This window comes from Eucalyptus grandis, chromosome 5 (assembly GCF_016545825.1).
Source record: "Eucalyptus grandis isolate ANBG69807.140 chromosome 5, ASM1654582v1, whole genome shotgun sequence".
NCBI lineage: Eukaryota > Viridiplantae > Streptophyta > Magnoliopsida > Myrtales > Myrtaceae > Eucalyptus > Eucalyptus grandis.
The window spans coordinates 62,752,573-62,767,316 of record NC_052616.1 but is presented as its reverse complement, the minus strand read 5'-3'; the positions used below and the strand labels follow the sequence as shown (position 1 = coordinate 62,767,316).

Genomic DNA, 14,744 nt, shown 5'->3' with positions numbered 1-14,744 from the left:
GATTTTATTCTTGGATTACTCCTAACAAGGCTTAAACATAAGATAACAAGAACCACAAATCTGACCAACGCATTATTGGTTCATTCATTTTCTATTTCCTTTAAAAAGTCTTACCTTTTTTTTTTGTTGGTAAGAAAAAAGTCTTACCTTTTTATTGGTACGTGACTCAAGAAAAGATAATTTACAAGGGTATGTCAATTATCCATATTCTATCTCCCTTATATGGGTGATCTATTGATTAAAAGAGATTCGTTTAAAAATTGTATAAATTGACTTTTAGTTTTTATTTAATCTAAATTAAGCAATTCGCGAATCTTGCTCTATTTTTTTTATAAAAAAACCTCGAAACTTCTAAACTTTTCAGAATAATTAAATGTTATATAAATTCTAGAATATTATATGTGAAAGCACCCGGTACACGGTCATGCAAGTATGCGACCTCAGTCCATGACAACCGTAAGATCTCTACGCCAGATCCTTATAATTCTACACGAGTGTACTGGGTCCGATGCTGATGGAATCCTATGCTGTTGCTACTGCTTTGAGCAAAACACGAATAAAGTAAATACTTTCTATTCTAGGAGTGGATGTTTAAAATCCCATTCAATGCCAGCAGGTTTTCATTTTTGTCTCTCTCTCCCGCTCTCTCACTGTGGACGTCGAATATATTCGTTCAGTATGAAAATTGGTTGGCACACTGGACTAAGCGGGGAGCCTCGGCGCGGTAACTCGACTGCCACTCGTACTGTCGACTGGCGTCGGCGGGTCCCTTCAAAGCTGGTTTTTCTCTTCGATATCCTCCTCTCTCACCCTTCTGGCGTCTCTCTCTCTCTGTCTCTCTCTCCATCTGCAGTAACGCCTGTCTTTCCTTGTTTTACTCCTCTGCATTCCCTCTGACATTGCATGCATGGAGATTTGGTTTCATGCACTCTTTGATGAATGGAAGGATTCACATGTATTTTTCTTCTCTCCTCTTCATGTCCTCCTCCTTCCTCGCACGCCGGTGCTTACAGAACCTCGAGATTGATCGCCAACGTGTCTTTCAATCGGACTTGGGGTCTGGCAACACCACCCACCACCCCCTTCACAATTAAATAATCTCATCTCATTGATGAATGGAGAGTTTGAAGTTAGTAAATGAGATAAAAGATTATGGGTCGCAATACCTGCGAAACTATTTGTAATGACGTTCCCTTTTAAACTCAGGGAAAGCAATTACGTTCCTTGTTTAAAGTTCAAGACCAAAGCAGAAGAAAGTGGCGACAATTAAATTATTTTGTGATGACTCAAATCTCAACTTCCCATCATAATTAGTTTTCTTCAAATTTGCACTTTGTATGCGATACATTTTAAAATCTTTCTATCGAAAAAGGATGACCAAAAAGATCATTTAAAAAAAGTTGAGTAATTCACATCGTGTTACTATCTTTTTCTCATCCTGTCCCAACCGACTCGATTTTGATTTTTTTATTCTCTGAATCTTTAACCATTCTTCATTGTTTTTACAGTTTCGAGGAAATGGGCGTTCCCTATAAAGCTTGACAAAAAGTGAAGTGTTGTTAGCAGCTGTCACTACTTGAAGCATTATCAAGTGAAGAAAGTCGAAGAACTTCTTATGATAATTTTGTTTTTTGCCGAGCTCTCTGTTTTAGGCCTCAAAATGGAAAATTTGAGGGAAAATGCTATTTCAATTGATAGATTACTTTACTTCATGACTCATGACCTCCTAGTCTTTGATTATACGACAAATATGTGTTTGCTATTTTCGATGACTCTTAAAAGGATTAATTTTTATGCTTGCTATGATCCATGGCCTTAAAGACATTTAGAAAAGATCACGAGTCATAAAGTCAAAAAATGTATAAATTGAAATAGCATTTAATCTACGGAATACTAGGGTTATGACTAAAATTGAAAAATAAAAATAAAAAGCAAATAAAGATTAAGATTTATAGTTTAAAATCAATTTAACTATGATAATCAACACTGATGCGGAACGGCATTTATGAAATAGCCTTGTCTCTTTTAACTCATCAATTCTAAATTGCTATTTACATGAGCATTAAGTTATGGCATATCATTTCACCAAAAAAAAAATATTATGGCATATCATCTTCTTCGGGGTTTCCTTGGGCTTAACTAGCCGTGGTGTATTACAAGTCCCACATTTAGAATACAATTGCGTCCTAAACTTAGAAGATTGGCATTCCTAATCGGTGGATTATTTATAGATACATGTCATCATCAATTTACAAAAAAGTCCTAAAAGCCCTTAGAATTGTCTGAAGAAGCAAACATTATCACGTTGCTCAGGGGCAAAACTCACACGGAGTAATTTTTTTTATAATTTTCCCGACATTTCTTTTTCTTATTGAGGAACAGGGTCGAGCGAGAAAACCCCTTGTCACACGTCGCTGCCTGATGTCCTTCTGTCGGAGAAACATAATGGCTCAGCTTTTGTTGGGCTTAAGCCCTGTCGAAGCCCTCGAAACCGATCGGCATCGAACATCTAGCACCCACCTTCCCCAAAGTTCAATTTCTTTGTTGAAAGCGAAATCCAGGTCTCAAAATTTCTGTACTCCCCGTTCATTGGCGATGGCAAGCCAAAGTCAAGGCCGGAAGCAATTGTTAATCGTTGCTCTCTGATCGACAGCAGCCGCATAGAGGTCTCCGAAGGTATTAGAAGCTCAATGTCGAATTGCCTTTCTAAGACGAATCTTCACTTGACCGTCCCCGGTCTCAAGTCCAAACCCAGAGGCAAGGTAATTACCTTCTGGGTCGTGTTGGATTTTCCGGTTTGTTGTTGTTTTAAGGTTAACGAGTCAATCTAAGTGGTGACCGGTGCTTTGTGGAGCATGAAGATTTGACTTTTTTTACCCGTTGATTCTAAACAGCAACATCTTTCTACGAATTCAAAAACGAGCTGCAACTTTTTGTGAAACTAATCAGTCATTTCTCCTGGATTGTTATAGATAGGAAATCTGGGATGCTGCGATTCCACTGAATGCATAAATGCTTTTTTTTTTCTTTTTTTCCTGAAGTTCTTATTCCATTTGTTTAATCATTATAGAAAGAGTAAATTTTGGTACTGCTTTACGTTGAGCACGTAGAATTGTAGGTCGGGGACATCTATGATGGTGGCAATTACGTTGTCCTAGGGACAACTGATAGGCATAGTGCATTTGATCGGATTATCGCTTCCATACCTTTTAAAGGCCAGGTGTGTTTTTTTTTTTTGTCGATAATACGATAGCTTTTCATTTACTTAGTAGAGTTCGGAGAAAATACATCAAGAACATCGGCGCATAACAAGTCAAATAAAGCTGTCGGGGGATTAGTCACCCAATCTCTCGGGAGATAATTTTGTCGATGAGCCTTCGCTACCCAGTCCGCGGGCCTATTTGCTTCTCTGCTACAATGGGCCAAGGTGAGGCCCATAAACCCGTGAAAATTTGCCTTGATCCGGTCCACGAGCGGCGCCACTTCCCAATGAAGTCTTCGCCGAATCAAGTGCCCGCACGAGCGTAAGACGTCCGTGTGTACTTCCGTGAAGTTCCCTCGTTCTATCAGATAAAAATTCTAGGGTTTCCGGAGAGCGCCGGCCTCGCTTGTTCTCGCTGAAGTTGCTGCAACAATCTTGGAGAAACCCCCAACAAGTCCGCCCGGAGTCCCCGCACACGCAGCGGCTTTGTTCTCTCGCTCTCTCCCGTCCGCTGCGCCCCGCTTCGTTCGCGGTTTCTCCTCTCATCCTGTTTCGCTGCAACCACAATCATCATCACCGAGGTATCATCTTTGTCCCTATCAATTTCAGATCTGGTTTCATTTTCACCCCTCTCCTCTCTCTCACGCCTAACAAAGGGGGTCTCGGCATACCGATTCCCAACTTCGTTTTTGCGGGTGAATCCCCTACAGGCGCAAGAGGTGACTTCTCTGTTCGGGTTCTCTCCCCCATGCTCTGCTTCATCCGTGAATGCTCTGTGGACGCAAGCTGCAGTAGAAGAAATTTCTGCACCGACCCTATCGATAGATCTGGTCCCGTATGTGCCCCTCTCCCCTCGCTCACTCCTAGCAAAGGGGATCTCAGTGTTTCGGTTCAGATCTGCGCTGCTGTGGGTGAATCCCGTGCTGTCGCAAGAGTCAGCTTCTTTGTTCAGATTATCGCCCCCATGCTCTTCTTCATCCGTGGATGCCCTTCGGGCGCAAGCTGCAGCAAAATATGTTTGTACTCCGACCCTGTCAACAGCATCTCTTGTCCCGTATGTACCCCTCTCCTCACTCCGAACAAAAGAAGCATCTATGTTCGTTTAAGCACGCCCGGTTTCGGGGGGTTGCCACTGTTTGTGTGGGACTCACTTGCTGTCTTCTTTGTTGCAATTTTATTCCATGTTTCAAAGTTTCTCTGTAATGCCTCTGATCTGAACAGGGTCTGCTTCGGGATGAGGGGCTTTTGGTCGAAAATAAACCTGTTGCGGTCTTGCCATATACTCCACAAGGTCGATGCAATCTGATTAAACTTTGAGGAACTTTTTGGATCTATTTTCCTCATGTACAGCCAGTCATCAATTCTTGTTAACCCTAATCTGGTTATTTTGATTTTCAGAGGGGATGATGACCAAATCTGAGCCGTCCAAGGGCATAACAACAAAGTGTGTTCGATCGTCTCAGCTTCTACTTGCAGATGGGGCAAAGTGGGTCAGGTACTATTTTCCTTCGATGAAGGTTGTCCATAGTAGGCAATGCATTTTGGCGATATTCCGAGAAATTGTTTCACTTTGGGTAGTGTGTCCGAGTGCCAAATATGTTTCCATAGATCTGGATTTGTTTGATGCGAGGATGTTCTTTGATGTAAGTGGTGGTTTGACTGCTCTGTCTCTTGTTGTAAAATACCCACTCTTTACTGTATAAGACCCTGAATTGTTGCGCATCCATACTAATCTATCTTCTGTTGTTGAGAGCCCAATAGGGATAGCAAGTATTTCCTGTACCCTTTGTTCATCAAACATCATTCGAAGTATAGTTTCGTTCCACATGCCATTCCCCTGTTGTATGAGTGCACTAACTTTCCCTGGTTCATCTGTTGTAGTCGAGTCCTCCAATCAAACCGCTTTTTAGCCATTTATCCTCTCTTATCGAGATTTTCTGACCATTGCCAACAGACCAAATAACATCTGGTGCTATGGAATTTCTTCCCACTATAACGCTCCTCCATCCCCACGATGGTCGTGTTCCATTTCCAGCTTTCCAAAATTCACAGTGTGGATGGTATAGGCCCTTCATTAGTTTGCTTAATAGGGACTGAGGTTGCTGTGAAATCCGCCATGCTTGCTTACCTAACATGGCCTGGTTGAAAACTGTTAAGTCTTTAAATCCAAGTCCTCCTTCGTTTTTCCTGAGTTTCAATCTCTCCCATTTTCTCCAATGAATTCCAGCAGTGTTTTTCCCATTTCTCCACCAAAAGTTGGCAATCTTTTTCTCTATGGCTTTGCATATTGACACCGGTAACTTGAAAATAGACATTGCATACTGTGGAATGGCCTGCACTACTGATTTAATCAATATCTCCTTACCTGCTCTTGTCAACAAAAGTTCCTTCCAGCTTTCTAATTTCTTGTTAACTCGAGCTAAAATCCAGGCAAAAACATCTTTTTTCGAGCCTCCCCAATCCGAAGGAATCCCCAGATATTTCCCTGTTTTTTCTATTTCCGGGACCCTCAACTCTGCTGCCATATTCCTCCTTAAATTCATTGGGCAGTTCTTACTAAAATAGATACCTGATTTATTCAGGTTTATGGCCTGTCCTGAAGCAAAACAATACTGGTGTAGTATTTCCGCCAAATTCTGACATTCCGTGATAGTACCATGGAGGAAGAAGATGGAATCATCCGCAAAGAGCAGGTGGGATAGAGTAGGGCAGCCACTGTTTAGTTTAATTCCTTGGATTGTGCCTTCGACTACTGCTATTTGCATTAGATTTGATAGTACATCAGCCACTAGGATAAACAGATATGGGGATAGGGGATCCCCTTGACGAATCCCTCTTGTAGGTTGAAAGAATGGTTGGGGCTCACCGTTAAAATTGACACTAAAGGAGACCGTTGAAACACACTGTGTGACCCATTGTACCCACTTCTCACTGAATCCCTTCTTGAGCAAGCATTCTCTAAGGAAGTCCCATTCAATTCGGTCATAAGCTTTTTGCATGTCAAGCTTTAAGACCGCTTGAAATTTGTTTTTCCTTTCCCGAATTCTCAGCTTATGAAGTACTTCTTGGACTATCAGAATATTATCTTGTATTTGTCTTCCTCCCACAAAAGCACTTTGTTCTTCTGCTATAATTTGCGGTAGCACAGGTTTAAGTCTATTGGCCAACACTTTGGAAATTATTTTATAGACAAAATTGCAGAGGCTTATAGGTCGGAATTGATCAAGCTTTTCTGGGTTTGAGATTTTGGGGATGAGTGTGATTTGGGTTCTGTTCAGCTCAGGATTTAGATAACCAGTCTCAAAAAACTTCTGCACTTCGTTGAAAATATCCTGGCTAATATGTGGCCAATGATCCCAATAGAATAACCCATTAAGTCCATCTGGACCCGGAGCTTTTGTAGCTCCTAGTTGTTGCATTGCCTCTGTAATTTCCTCCATCGTGACTGGTTTAATTAACTGTTGATTCATGCTTACATCAACTGAGGTCGGGATTTGCTGAATTACAGGCTGAAAGTTGCGAGGCCCAACTGAGTTATATAAGTTTTTGAAGAAGCGACTGTCATCTCCTTCAAAGACTGTTCCTCATTCACCCATTCCTCTTCAGCGTTTTTCAGCAAGGTAATTCTATTTCTGGATCTCCTTTGGATAGTTGATGCATGGAAAAATTTAGTATTCCTATCCCCACACTTGAGCCAAGTAATTCTCGAGCGCATTCCCCAATACATCTCCTCTTGACTCCACAGCTTTTCTAACTCCTGGGTTATCTGCTTTGCTGTTTCACTTTCTTTTTCCTTCCCAACACTATTTGTCAATCTTTGCAGCTCATTTCTCAGCACCTTAATTCTAATATCTGCATTTACCGTCCTATTTTTACTCCATTCTCCCAACTTTTGGGCCACAATCTGCAATTTTTTACCCATATCTAGATTCAGGGGTTCTAATTCAGCCCATGTATTCTTTACAATTTGCCCACACTCTTCATTTGTTGACCAAAATGCTTCGTATCTGAAAATCTTCCTCCTTCTTTTCTTTTGTGAGTCGAAAGATAGAATAAGGGGACTGTGATCTGACCCTATGGCTGGTAACGCTGTGCATTCTGCGTTGGGGTGTGCTATCCTCCAATCTGAAGTGCATAGAGCTCTATCTAGACGTTTCTTGACCAGATGTTCTCTGTTCTGTTGTTTTTCCAGGTGAAGGCACATCCCTTGCTCTCCAAGTCCATTAAAGAACATCGAAACAAGAAATCCCTAAAGGCTGCCATCCGATAAGATTCTGCTCTCTTTTTCCCCACTTTTTCCCAATGATACAATATATCGTTGAAATCCCCCATGCAAAGCCAGGGTGAGTGATATGTAGAACTTTTTCGATATAGAGCCTCCCATAACATTACTCTATCTTGAAATTCATTAGGAGCATGAACAAAAGTTATATGCATCTGCTGCTGTGTTTCTTTGATTAGGCACTGAATGTGAATATAGTTTCTTGAAAAGGAATCAATGTCTATCCTTACCTGCTCATCCCAGAAAAGAGCCAATCCTCCACCTATTCCTTCTGGATTCACCACAAAGCCATTGTGAAATTTCAGCCTCCTTCTTATACGCTGCACCTTGAGTTCTTGATTTTTTGTCTCCATAATAAACATAATACTGGGCCTTTCCTGGGTCGCTAGGACCCTTAATGCCTGAATTGTCAAGGGTGTGCCCAACCCCTGACAATTCCAGCACAATAGCTTCATGGATCAACCGGTGGCTTATTAGGGCTAGCCACCAAAGCCCATTGACTTGATTTCTCCACCACTTTTATAGGAGTTTCCACCAGCTGAGTATTGTCGAATTCTGGTGTTCTTGAGGATTGAGCCCCATACGGGCAAAATCTCTTGCCTTTTTTTGCATTTGAACCCTTTGAACATCTGGATTTATGCCTTATCAGCCCCTTTTCCCCTGTTATATTCTGCTCCATCTCCATTTCTGCTTCCTTGTATTGCTCCTCATATAGCACCATAGCTGATTCTTTATCAATGCAGCAACTTCCTCTTTTTTGTGGCCCTTTCTCCTCCATAATGACCAGTGGAAAGTGCTGATTTGATTGGCTCATCTCCTGTGTGTTTAGTTGTTCTGCATGGCCCGGTTCACATATGGCTAGTGTTTGGTTTGTATTCCGATGTTGCTGGTACGTATCTGTTTCAGGAGCTGAATTTGTGGGTGTCTCAGGCACAATCTCGTCGTCATCTGGTGGTATCTCCTGTTTGCCATAGAAGATCTTCCCGTGCGGGCTTAGCTCCCGAGCTTCCGCTCGTAACCAATGGCCGAACCTGCCTGGTAAGTTTGCTGCTAGCCCCGAGGCTTCATAGGGAATGTCTTTGCAATCCGAGGCATAATGCCCTATTTTTCCGCATGAATAACAATAGTTCGGAAGTCGTTCGTACTTAAACTCCACCCACAGCCTTTTATTCTCCAGATTAAGCAGAACTCCTGTCTTAAGGGGCATCTCTAGATTTATCTTAACTTTTGCCTTACCAAACTTGGAATTGTTGTTTCCTTTGGTATCCAATTTCACCTCAACTACTTCACCCAGCTTTGCTGCTATATCTCTAATAGATTCATGAGTAGCTCTTCCAAGTGGTAGTCCGTAGAAGTGCACCCAGAAGTCACAATATGTAAATTCATAGCATAGATCGGGAATATCAGGTTCGCATTGCTGTAAAACGAGTAAACTTCCAGAGAAAGACCACGGCCCCGAGTCGACAACTCTTTTTTTATCAGCTTCAGACTGAAATGTAAAAGAGAAATATCCTGGTGCTATCACAGTACATGTAACATTCTCCACCTTCCAAACTTTCTTTATTGTAGTGAAGAAGGCTGGAAAATTTACATGTGGTTTGGAATGTAATTTCCCGAACAGAGTCTTCCTGCATTCAGCCAATTTATCTGCAGAGATACCACCTTTAATCTCAACAACATCGTCCTCGGACCATAGAGTACCAAGACTTTTACACAATGCTGCAACATGCTTTTCATCATCAATCTCACTTGCCATTTGTTTCAATCCAGGTCTGTTACACTTGTGGCACCCGCAGAAGACAGGATAGCTTGCCCAGTGCGATTGAAGGGAGCTCAGGGGGGCTTCGATTCATATTCCGGAACTATAGAAATCGGATCTTCTTACCGGGTGGAAAGATTTAGTAAGGGCTGGGTTATAGGATTCTGTTCTTGGGGTTGACGAATCCTGACAGAGGAACAATGATTTGGGATGGAATGGGTGTTTGGGTTTTAGGGGTTTTAGGGTTTTGTTTTTCGGGAGGGTTTCTTCAGAGCCTCGATCGTGAACATTCTGGAAATGATTAGGTATGCCATTTGAAGGTGGAGAGAAAGTTTACCTTGAAGAAATCTGCAAAACTACCCAGACGGTAGGGATTACTCGCCATTCGGGAGAGAGGACTACCCAGTCGGTAGGGAGGAACTCGCCATTCGGGAGAGAGCATGCGGTGGGGGGGGTTTAAGGCCAGGTGTGTTGAACAGCTATATTTTCTTTATGGATTTTACCCTAGACAGCTTAATTTTTGTTCGTTTGGTGGTTATGAAATGGTTCCTGCCGCATGAAACTTTTCAGGTCCTCAACATAAGGAGCCTGTGGTGGTTTGACAGAACGAAGCATATCACTTCAAATGCTGTAGTAGCATCTCCTGACATAAACTATTGTGAATGAGTCGATTGCTACGTAGAGTAAAGGAACTCGGTGTTGGACTTTAATGGTTATCTCGCGTGACAATCACACTATTATTTGGATAGTCCTAGTAACATTTTCGTAGTGAATGAAATACATAAAGATTCACCATGATTTTGGACAGCAACAAGTTCTTCATAGCACTGATCTCCTTCCACGTATTCATTCCATTGATTAGACAGCCGACATTTGGAATATGGCACGACCATCTAGTTACTTGATCAGCAAACTCATAATACTAGACCACCTTGTTTGACAGTCGTTAGAAATTGAATATGTAGTCTTAAACTCACCATAAGATCATGATTTCTATTTCAGCCCATTACCCTCTCTGATCTACGGAGAATCAACCCAAAGTTTATTATCGAGAAATCCAAATCGTTTCCTGCCGCATAGGCACAGAGTTGATTTGAACTCCAGTTAAGTGCCTTATGAGATTCAACAGCATTAAATATGAGGATGACCGAGAAAGGGACTCTTCAAGCAATGTAGATAATCGAACCATGATGCCTCTGCCCTTGTTATCTCTCCCACAGCCAATACACATTGTTCTTCCAAGTGATATATTTAGGTGGAGCCCCCGATAATCCAGCAATGACCCAATTTGACAGAATCGCGTCACAACCACTTTCAATGGCAACGGAAAACAGGCTTGCTATGCGGGGACTTTTCTTAGTTCTATTGGTCACTGACATTGTTATGAACCATGATATGAAATTGTCCAAGTGCACAAAAGGATAGGGAGAGGGAGAGGGAGAGAGACACACACACACACAAATGGCGAAAATACTAAAGCTTGCTGATTTCCCAAACTGAAAATAAGAGAATCCATCAAGAAACAATTAGAAGAAACATTAGATTAGAAAAGCCATCCACAGCAAACTACAAGCACACATATCATTCGTTTATGCCTACAAATATCACACCATGACCAATCTCAGGATACAATAAACTAGTTATTAAACAGGAGTGGTCAGTGAGAAGCCTTGGTTGCACACAGTTGCAAAGAAACAAACACTTGAAACAATGGCCCAGTTTTATTCACTCCTCTCTACACCTTCAATGGTGGCTACGCTGGGAGGTCCCGAATGCCTACTAGGACCAGCAGGGGAAGAAGGGAACGACAGATGTTGTGCTTCTGGCAGAACCAGAGGTTCGAGTTCCAATGGCCTGGCTGCCATCCACCGCTCTAACCAACTCCAGTCCTGGTTGTGCGGGTACATGAATGTCAAACTTGGGAGTTTTATTCCTTGTCTGTTGTATGTAATTTTGGGTTTTGATAATGGTTACTGGGAAAGCATATTACACTAAATTGCTTGCAAATGTTATAAAGTGACACTGCGCTAAGCTTTGTTGACCTTGTTGATTCAGAAAGAATTAAGAAATCAGGGTCTTCCTGCAGTCAACTTAAGGAGTCTCAATGCACAAGTCACTTTCTGCTCTTGTGGATGTTAACGGTGATTTGTCTTCTTGTGGTCGGCACATACCATATCAAAATCATAAGTTCACAATCCTAATGAGTGACTCAATCCGGTAATGCGAATCTGAACATTGTCGACTAATGTTCCTATATGGAATGGCTGACCACATGAAGATAAACCACCGAGCCTGATTTCTTAACTCTTTCTGAACAGCAAGATCAACAAAGCTAAGCTACATAAGACTCGCAGCTAACTCTGTTTCTTTTTGAAAGAGCTGGGATCTCGTCTGGGCTTGCGGTGCAGCTGCTCCCCCAATTGCGTTGGGTCGTCATCAAGGAGGCATAGTCGAGAGCAGCGGCCGTTGGTGCTGCGGCAGAGCGTGGAGGAACGGAAGGCGGGACCGTGAGATTAACCAGGTTTGTCGGAAACACCCCCTCACTGGGAAGACGCCCCAAGGAACAAGGCCACCGCTCCTTCTCCCCTCCCTCTCGACTCTTCTTCCTGGTTTCTCTCTCTCTCTCTCTCTCTCTCTCTCTCTCTCTGTGTGTCTCGGCTCCCTCTCCTCCTGATCTCCTCCTCCTCCCTCCGGCCACCCTCACCATTTTAAAGCCCAAGGGGCCAAAATAATTTTTTATATATAAACAATCCAATCTGAACGTAAACTCCCAAGCGCGCGTTCAAAGTCCTCTCATACGGCAAAAATAACTTCTTTTAAATGATCTTTTTTGGTCATCCTTTTTCAATAGAGAGATTTTAAAATGTATCACATACAAAGCACAGATTTGGAGAAAACTAGTTATGATGGGAAGTTGAGATTCGAATCATTACAAAATGTAATTGTCAGCACTTTCTTCTGCTTTGGTCTTGAACTTTAAACAGGGAACGTAATTGTTTTCCTTGAATTCAAAAGGGAACGTCATTACAAAAGTTTAATAGGTATTGCGACCCACAATCTTTTATCTCATTTACTTACTTCAAACTCTCCATTCATCAATGAGCTGAGATTCCGCATGAACCGGCGTGCCAGGAAGGAGGAGGACATGAAGAGGAGAGAGAAGAAAAATACATGTGAATCCTTCCATTCATCAAAGAGAGCATGAGACCAAATTTCCATGCATGCAGGGTCAGAGGGAATGCAGAGGAGTAAAACAAGGAAACACGGAGGCGTTACTACAGATGGAGAGAGAGAGAGACACCAGAAGGCTGAGAGAGGAGGACATCGAAGAGAAAAACCAGCTTTGGAGGGACCCGCCGACGTCAGTCGACAGTGCGAGTGGCAGCCGAGTTACCTCGCCGATGCTCCCCTCACTTAGTCCAGTGTGCCAACCAATTTTCGTGCTGAACGAATATATTCGAAGTCCACAGTGAGAGAGAGGGAGAGAAAGAGACAAAAAGAAAAACCTGCGGGCATTGAATGGGATTTTGAATATCACTCCTAGAATAGAAATTATTTACTTTATTCATGTTTTGCTCAAAGCAGTAGTAGCAGCAGCAGCGATTCCATCAGCATCGGACCCAGTACACCGATGTAGAATTATAAGGATTCATGGAGTGAGGTCGCATGCTTGTATGATCATGTACCGAGTGCTTTCAGATATCCTCAGTTTTGATTAAGATTTCACATGATAATGATGTCAGTGACAAATTAATATTATTGTGCCAAATAAATGAAATCTGTGGCCCATACTTAAGATTTGAGAAGTAATGTAAGTTTAGTTAGATTTAGCCGCCTATTTTATGTGATGAAGTAGAAACATCTTTGCATCATTTATTTTTCACCTTTTCCAGCTTCAACTCAAAAGCTATGGATAACCACTGGCGGTTACATTTGTAGTTCTCCCTATTAAATATGTGAGGATTACACATGCAGATTGTGTAATAAAACCAGATAATTCACAAAGGGTACACAAAAATAGAGGAGCAATCTTCTACTCTTTCTGACTTTAACATATTTTTATTTCCATTTTTCCTTAAGAGTTACGATGGATGACTGGATGTGTCAAGGTGTGTGTTGGTTGTTCCTTAAGTGAGATTTTTTTCTTTTGGCTCGACTCTCAAGTGAAAGCTAATGATAATTTCATCTTTTATCAAAGACATAAGTACGTACAACAACAAAAAAACAGAAAAAAATATCAAAAAAGGAAATACTGGTTGATGGCTAGCAGATTAGCAGAAAAGCAAGCGAGGAGTTCCTTTTGGCACAACAAAATGAGAGCTAAGTGGTTAAATCTACATTATTTTCTTTATGAGAGTCTTCATAACAGCATACCTGTCGAAAAAAACCTGAAAATTTTCAACCCATCTCACAACCATCAATTCTGCAACACTGAAGCATTTGGAAAACAACAAAGATTTACTGTTCAAGCATCAAGAGAGTAGCCTAAGGATTGGTCCTGGTCACAGAGTTCTTATCGAACCATCAATGACTCAAAAGTGTATAAATTTACTAGCCACAGATCCATTAGATTCTGGATTTCTCATCATGAAAATATGATTTGGCTTGTTTTTTGGTCCCTTTCAAGGGCCAAGCTCTAGCTGATATTTTTATGCCAGAGAAAACGTGGGTTACCATAGGATTGAGGCTTGGTAGTCCCTTCCATTCAACCTTGCGTTACCATGGGGTTGAACCTGGGAAGTCACAATAGCAAATTAATGGAAAATTTCTTTGTAGCCATACAAGCGTGTAGTGCCAATTTGATGCTTGACCTTTTCTTCTGCTCCACAGATTTTAAAGATGCACGGTTCTCTGTATGCACATGCAAGCATGCACAACCCCCAGCTCGATACCTCTCCTTACGCAGGTGAACGTCTCTGGGTCACTTGGTTGTCATTTGGGTATTCGTATTCTTCAAAGAGTTCTTTTGACCTTGCATTGCAAATTTGGATATGAAAAACATCTATGGGTTGGGAGGCATTCCTTTGTGCTTCATAAAGAGACATTGTATAATCTTTTGCTTGAGACTGATTACTTCGTTTAACGTTAATTTTATACTAACGATTGCCAGCATGATGTTTGAAGAGTGAGGTATTGCTGCAAGAAGCTTGAAAAATCAGAATCACGTAAAAAAATAGTGGGCATTTGCACAATAATTATAGAAAGCTAGTGATTATCTATCCCCCCAATATTATTTTCTCCTCTATGCAAAAAAAGTGATTAATTGATGGAAGTATCATGGATATAATTCACTACATGTGAACCATTCGATTGAATAAGAAATTCCGCAACAAATTAAGCAAGCAGAAGCATAAAAGCAGTTATAAGAAAGGCCAGATGCTTCAACCATATAGTAGCTCTCCAAGTTATTGATTGGGGAACCATAAAAAAGAATGTGCAGCTAAAACAGAAAACGATTTTCACGAAGTACGTCCGTCAAGTTATCCAAGTAATTAAGGACT

General features: G+C 41.6%; 2 protein-coding genes across 2 annotated transcripts; one reads left to right on the top strand and one right to left on the bottom strand.

The window, feature by feature from the left end:
• The first annotated feature begins 3,417 nt into the window (after positions 1–3,417).
• Positions 3,418–4,532, top strand: LOC120294111. The gene is made up of 3 exons (XM_039314046.1): positions 3,418–3,427; positions 3,812–4,256; positions 4,424–4,532. The coding sequence occupies exons 1-3, from the start codon at positions 3,418–3,420 to the stop codon at positions 4,506–4,508; spliced, it is 540 nt and encodes a 179-aa protein (XP_039169980.1). The 3' UTR covers positions 4,509–4,532.
• Positions 4,533–6,704: 2,172 nt separating this feature from the next.
• LOC120294110 lies at positions 6,705–7,939 on the bottom strand. Its single transcript, XM_039314044.1, has 2 exons — positions 7,715–7,939; positions 6,705–7,106 (listed from the first exon to the last, which is right to left on the bottom strand). The coding sequence occupies exons 1-2, from the start codon at positions 7,937–7,939 to the stop codon at positions 6,705–6,707; spliced, it is 627 nt and encodes a 208-aa protein (XP_039169978.1).
• Between the last annotated feature and the right edge of the window lie 6,805 nt (positions 7,940–14,744).

What these genes read in the sequence shown, in the direction of transcription:
- LOC120294110 (XM_039314044.1), bottom strand. Translation starts at nt 7,939, where the DNA reads ATGAAGCTATTGTGCTGGAATTGTCAGGGGTTGGGCACACCCTTGACA. An exon ending in CTCTTTTCTGGGATGAGCAG is followed by an intron (nt 7,107 to 7,714) that starts GTAAGGATAGAC and finishes AAAAAATTGCAG; the next exon opens with ATTGTGGCCCAAAAGTTGGG.
- LOC120294111 (XM_039314046.1), top strand. An exon ending in TCAACAGCATCTCTTGTCCC is followed by an intron (nt 4,257 to 4,423) that starts GTATGTACCCCT and finishes TGATCTGAACAG; the next exon opens with GGTCTGCTTCGGGATGAGGG.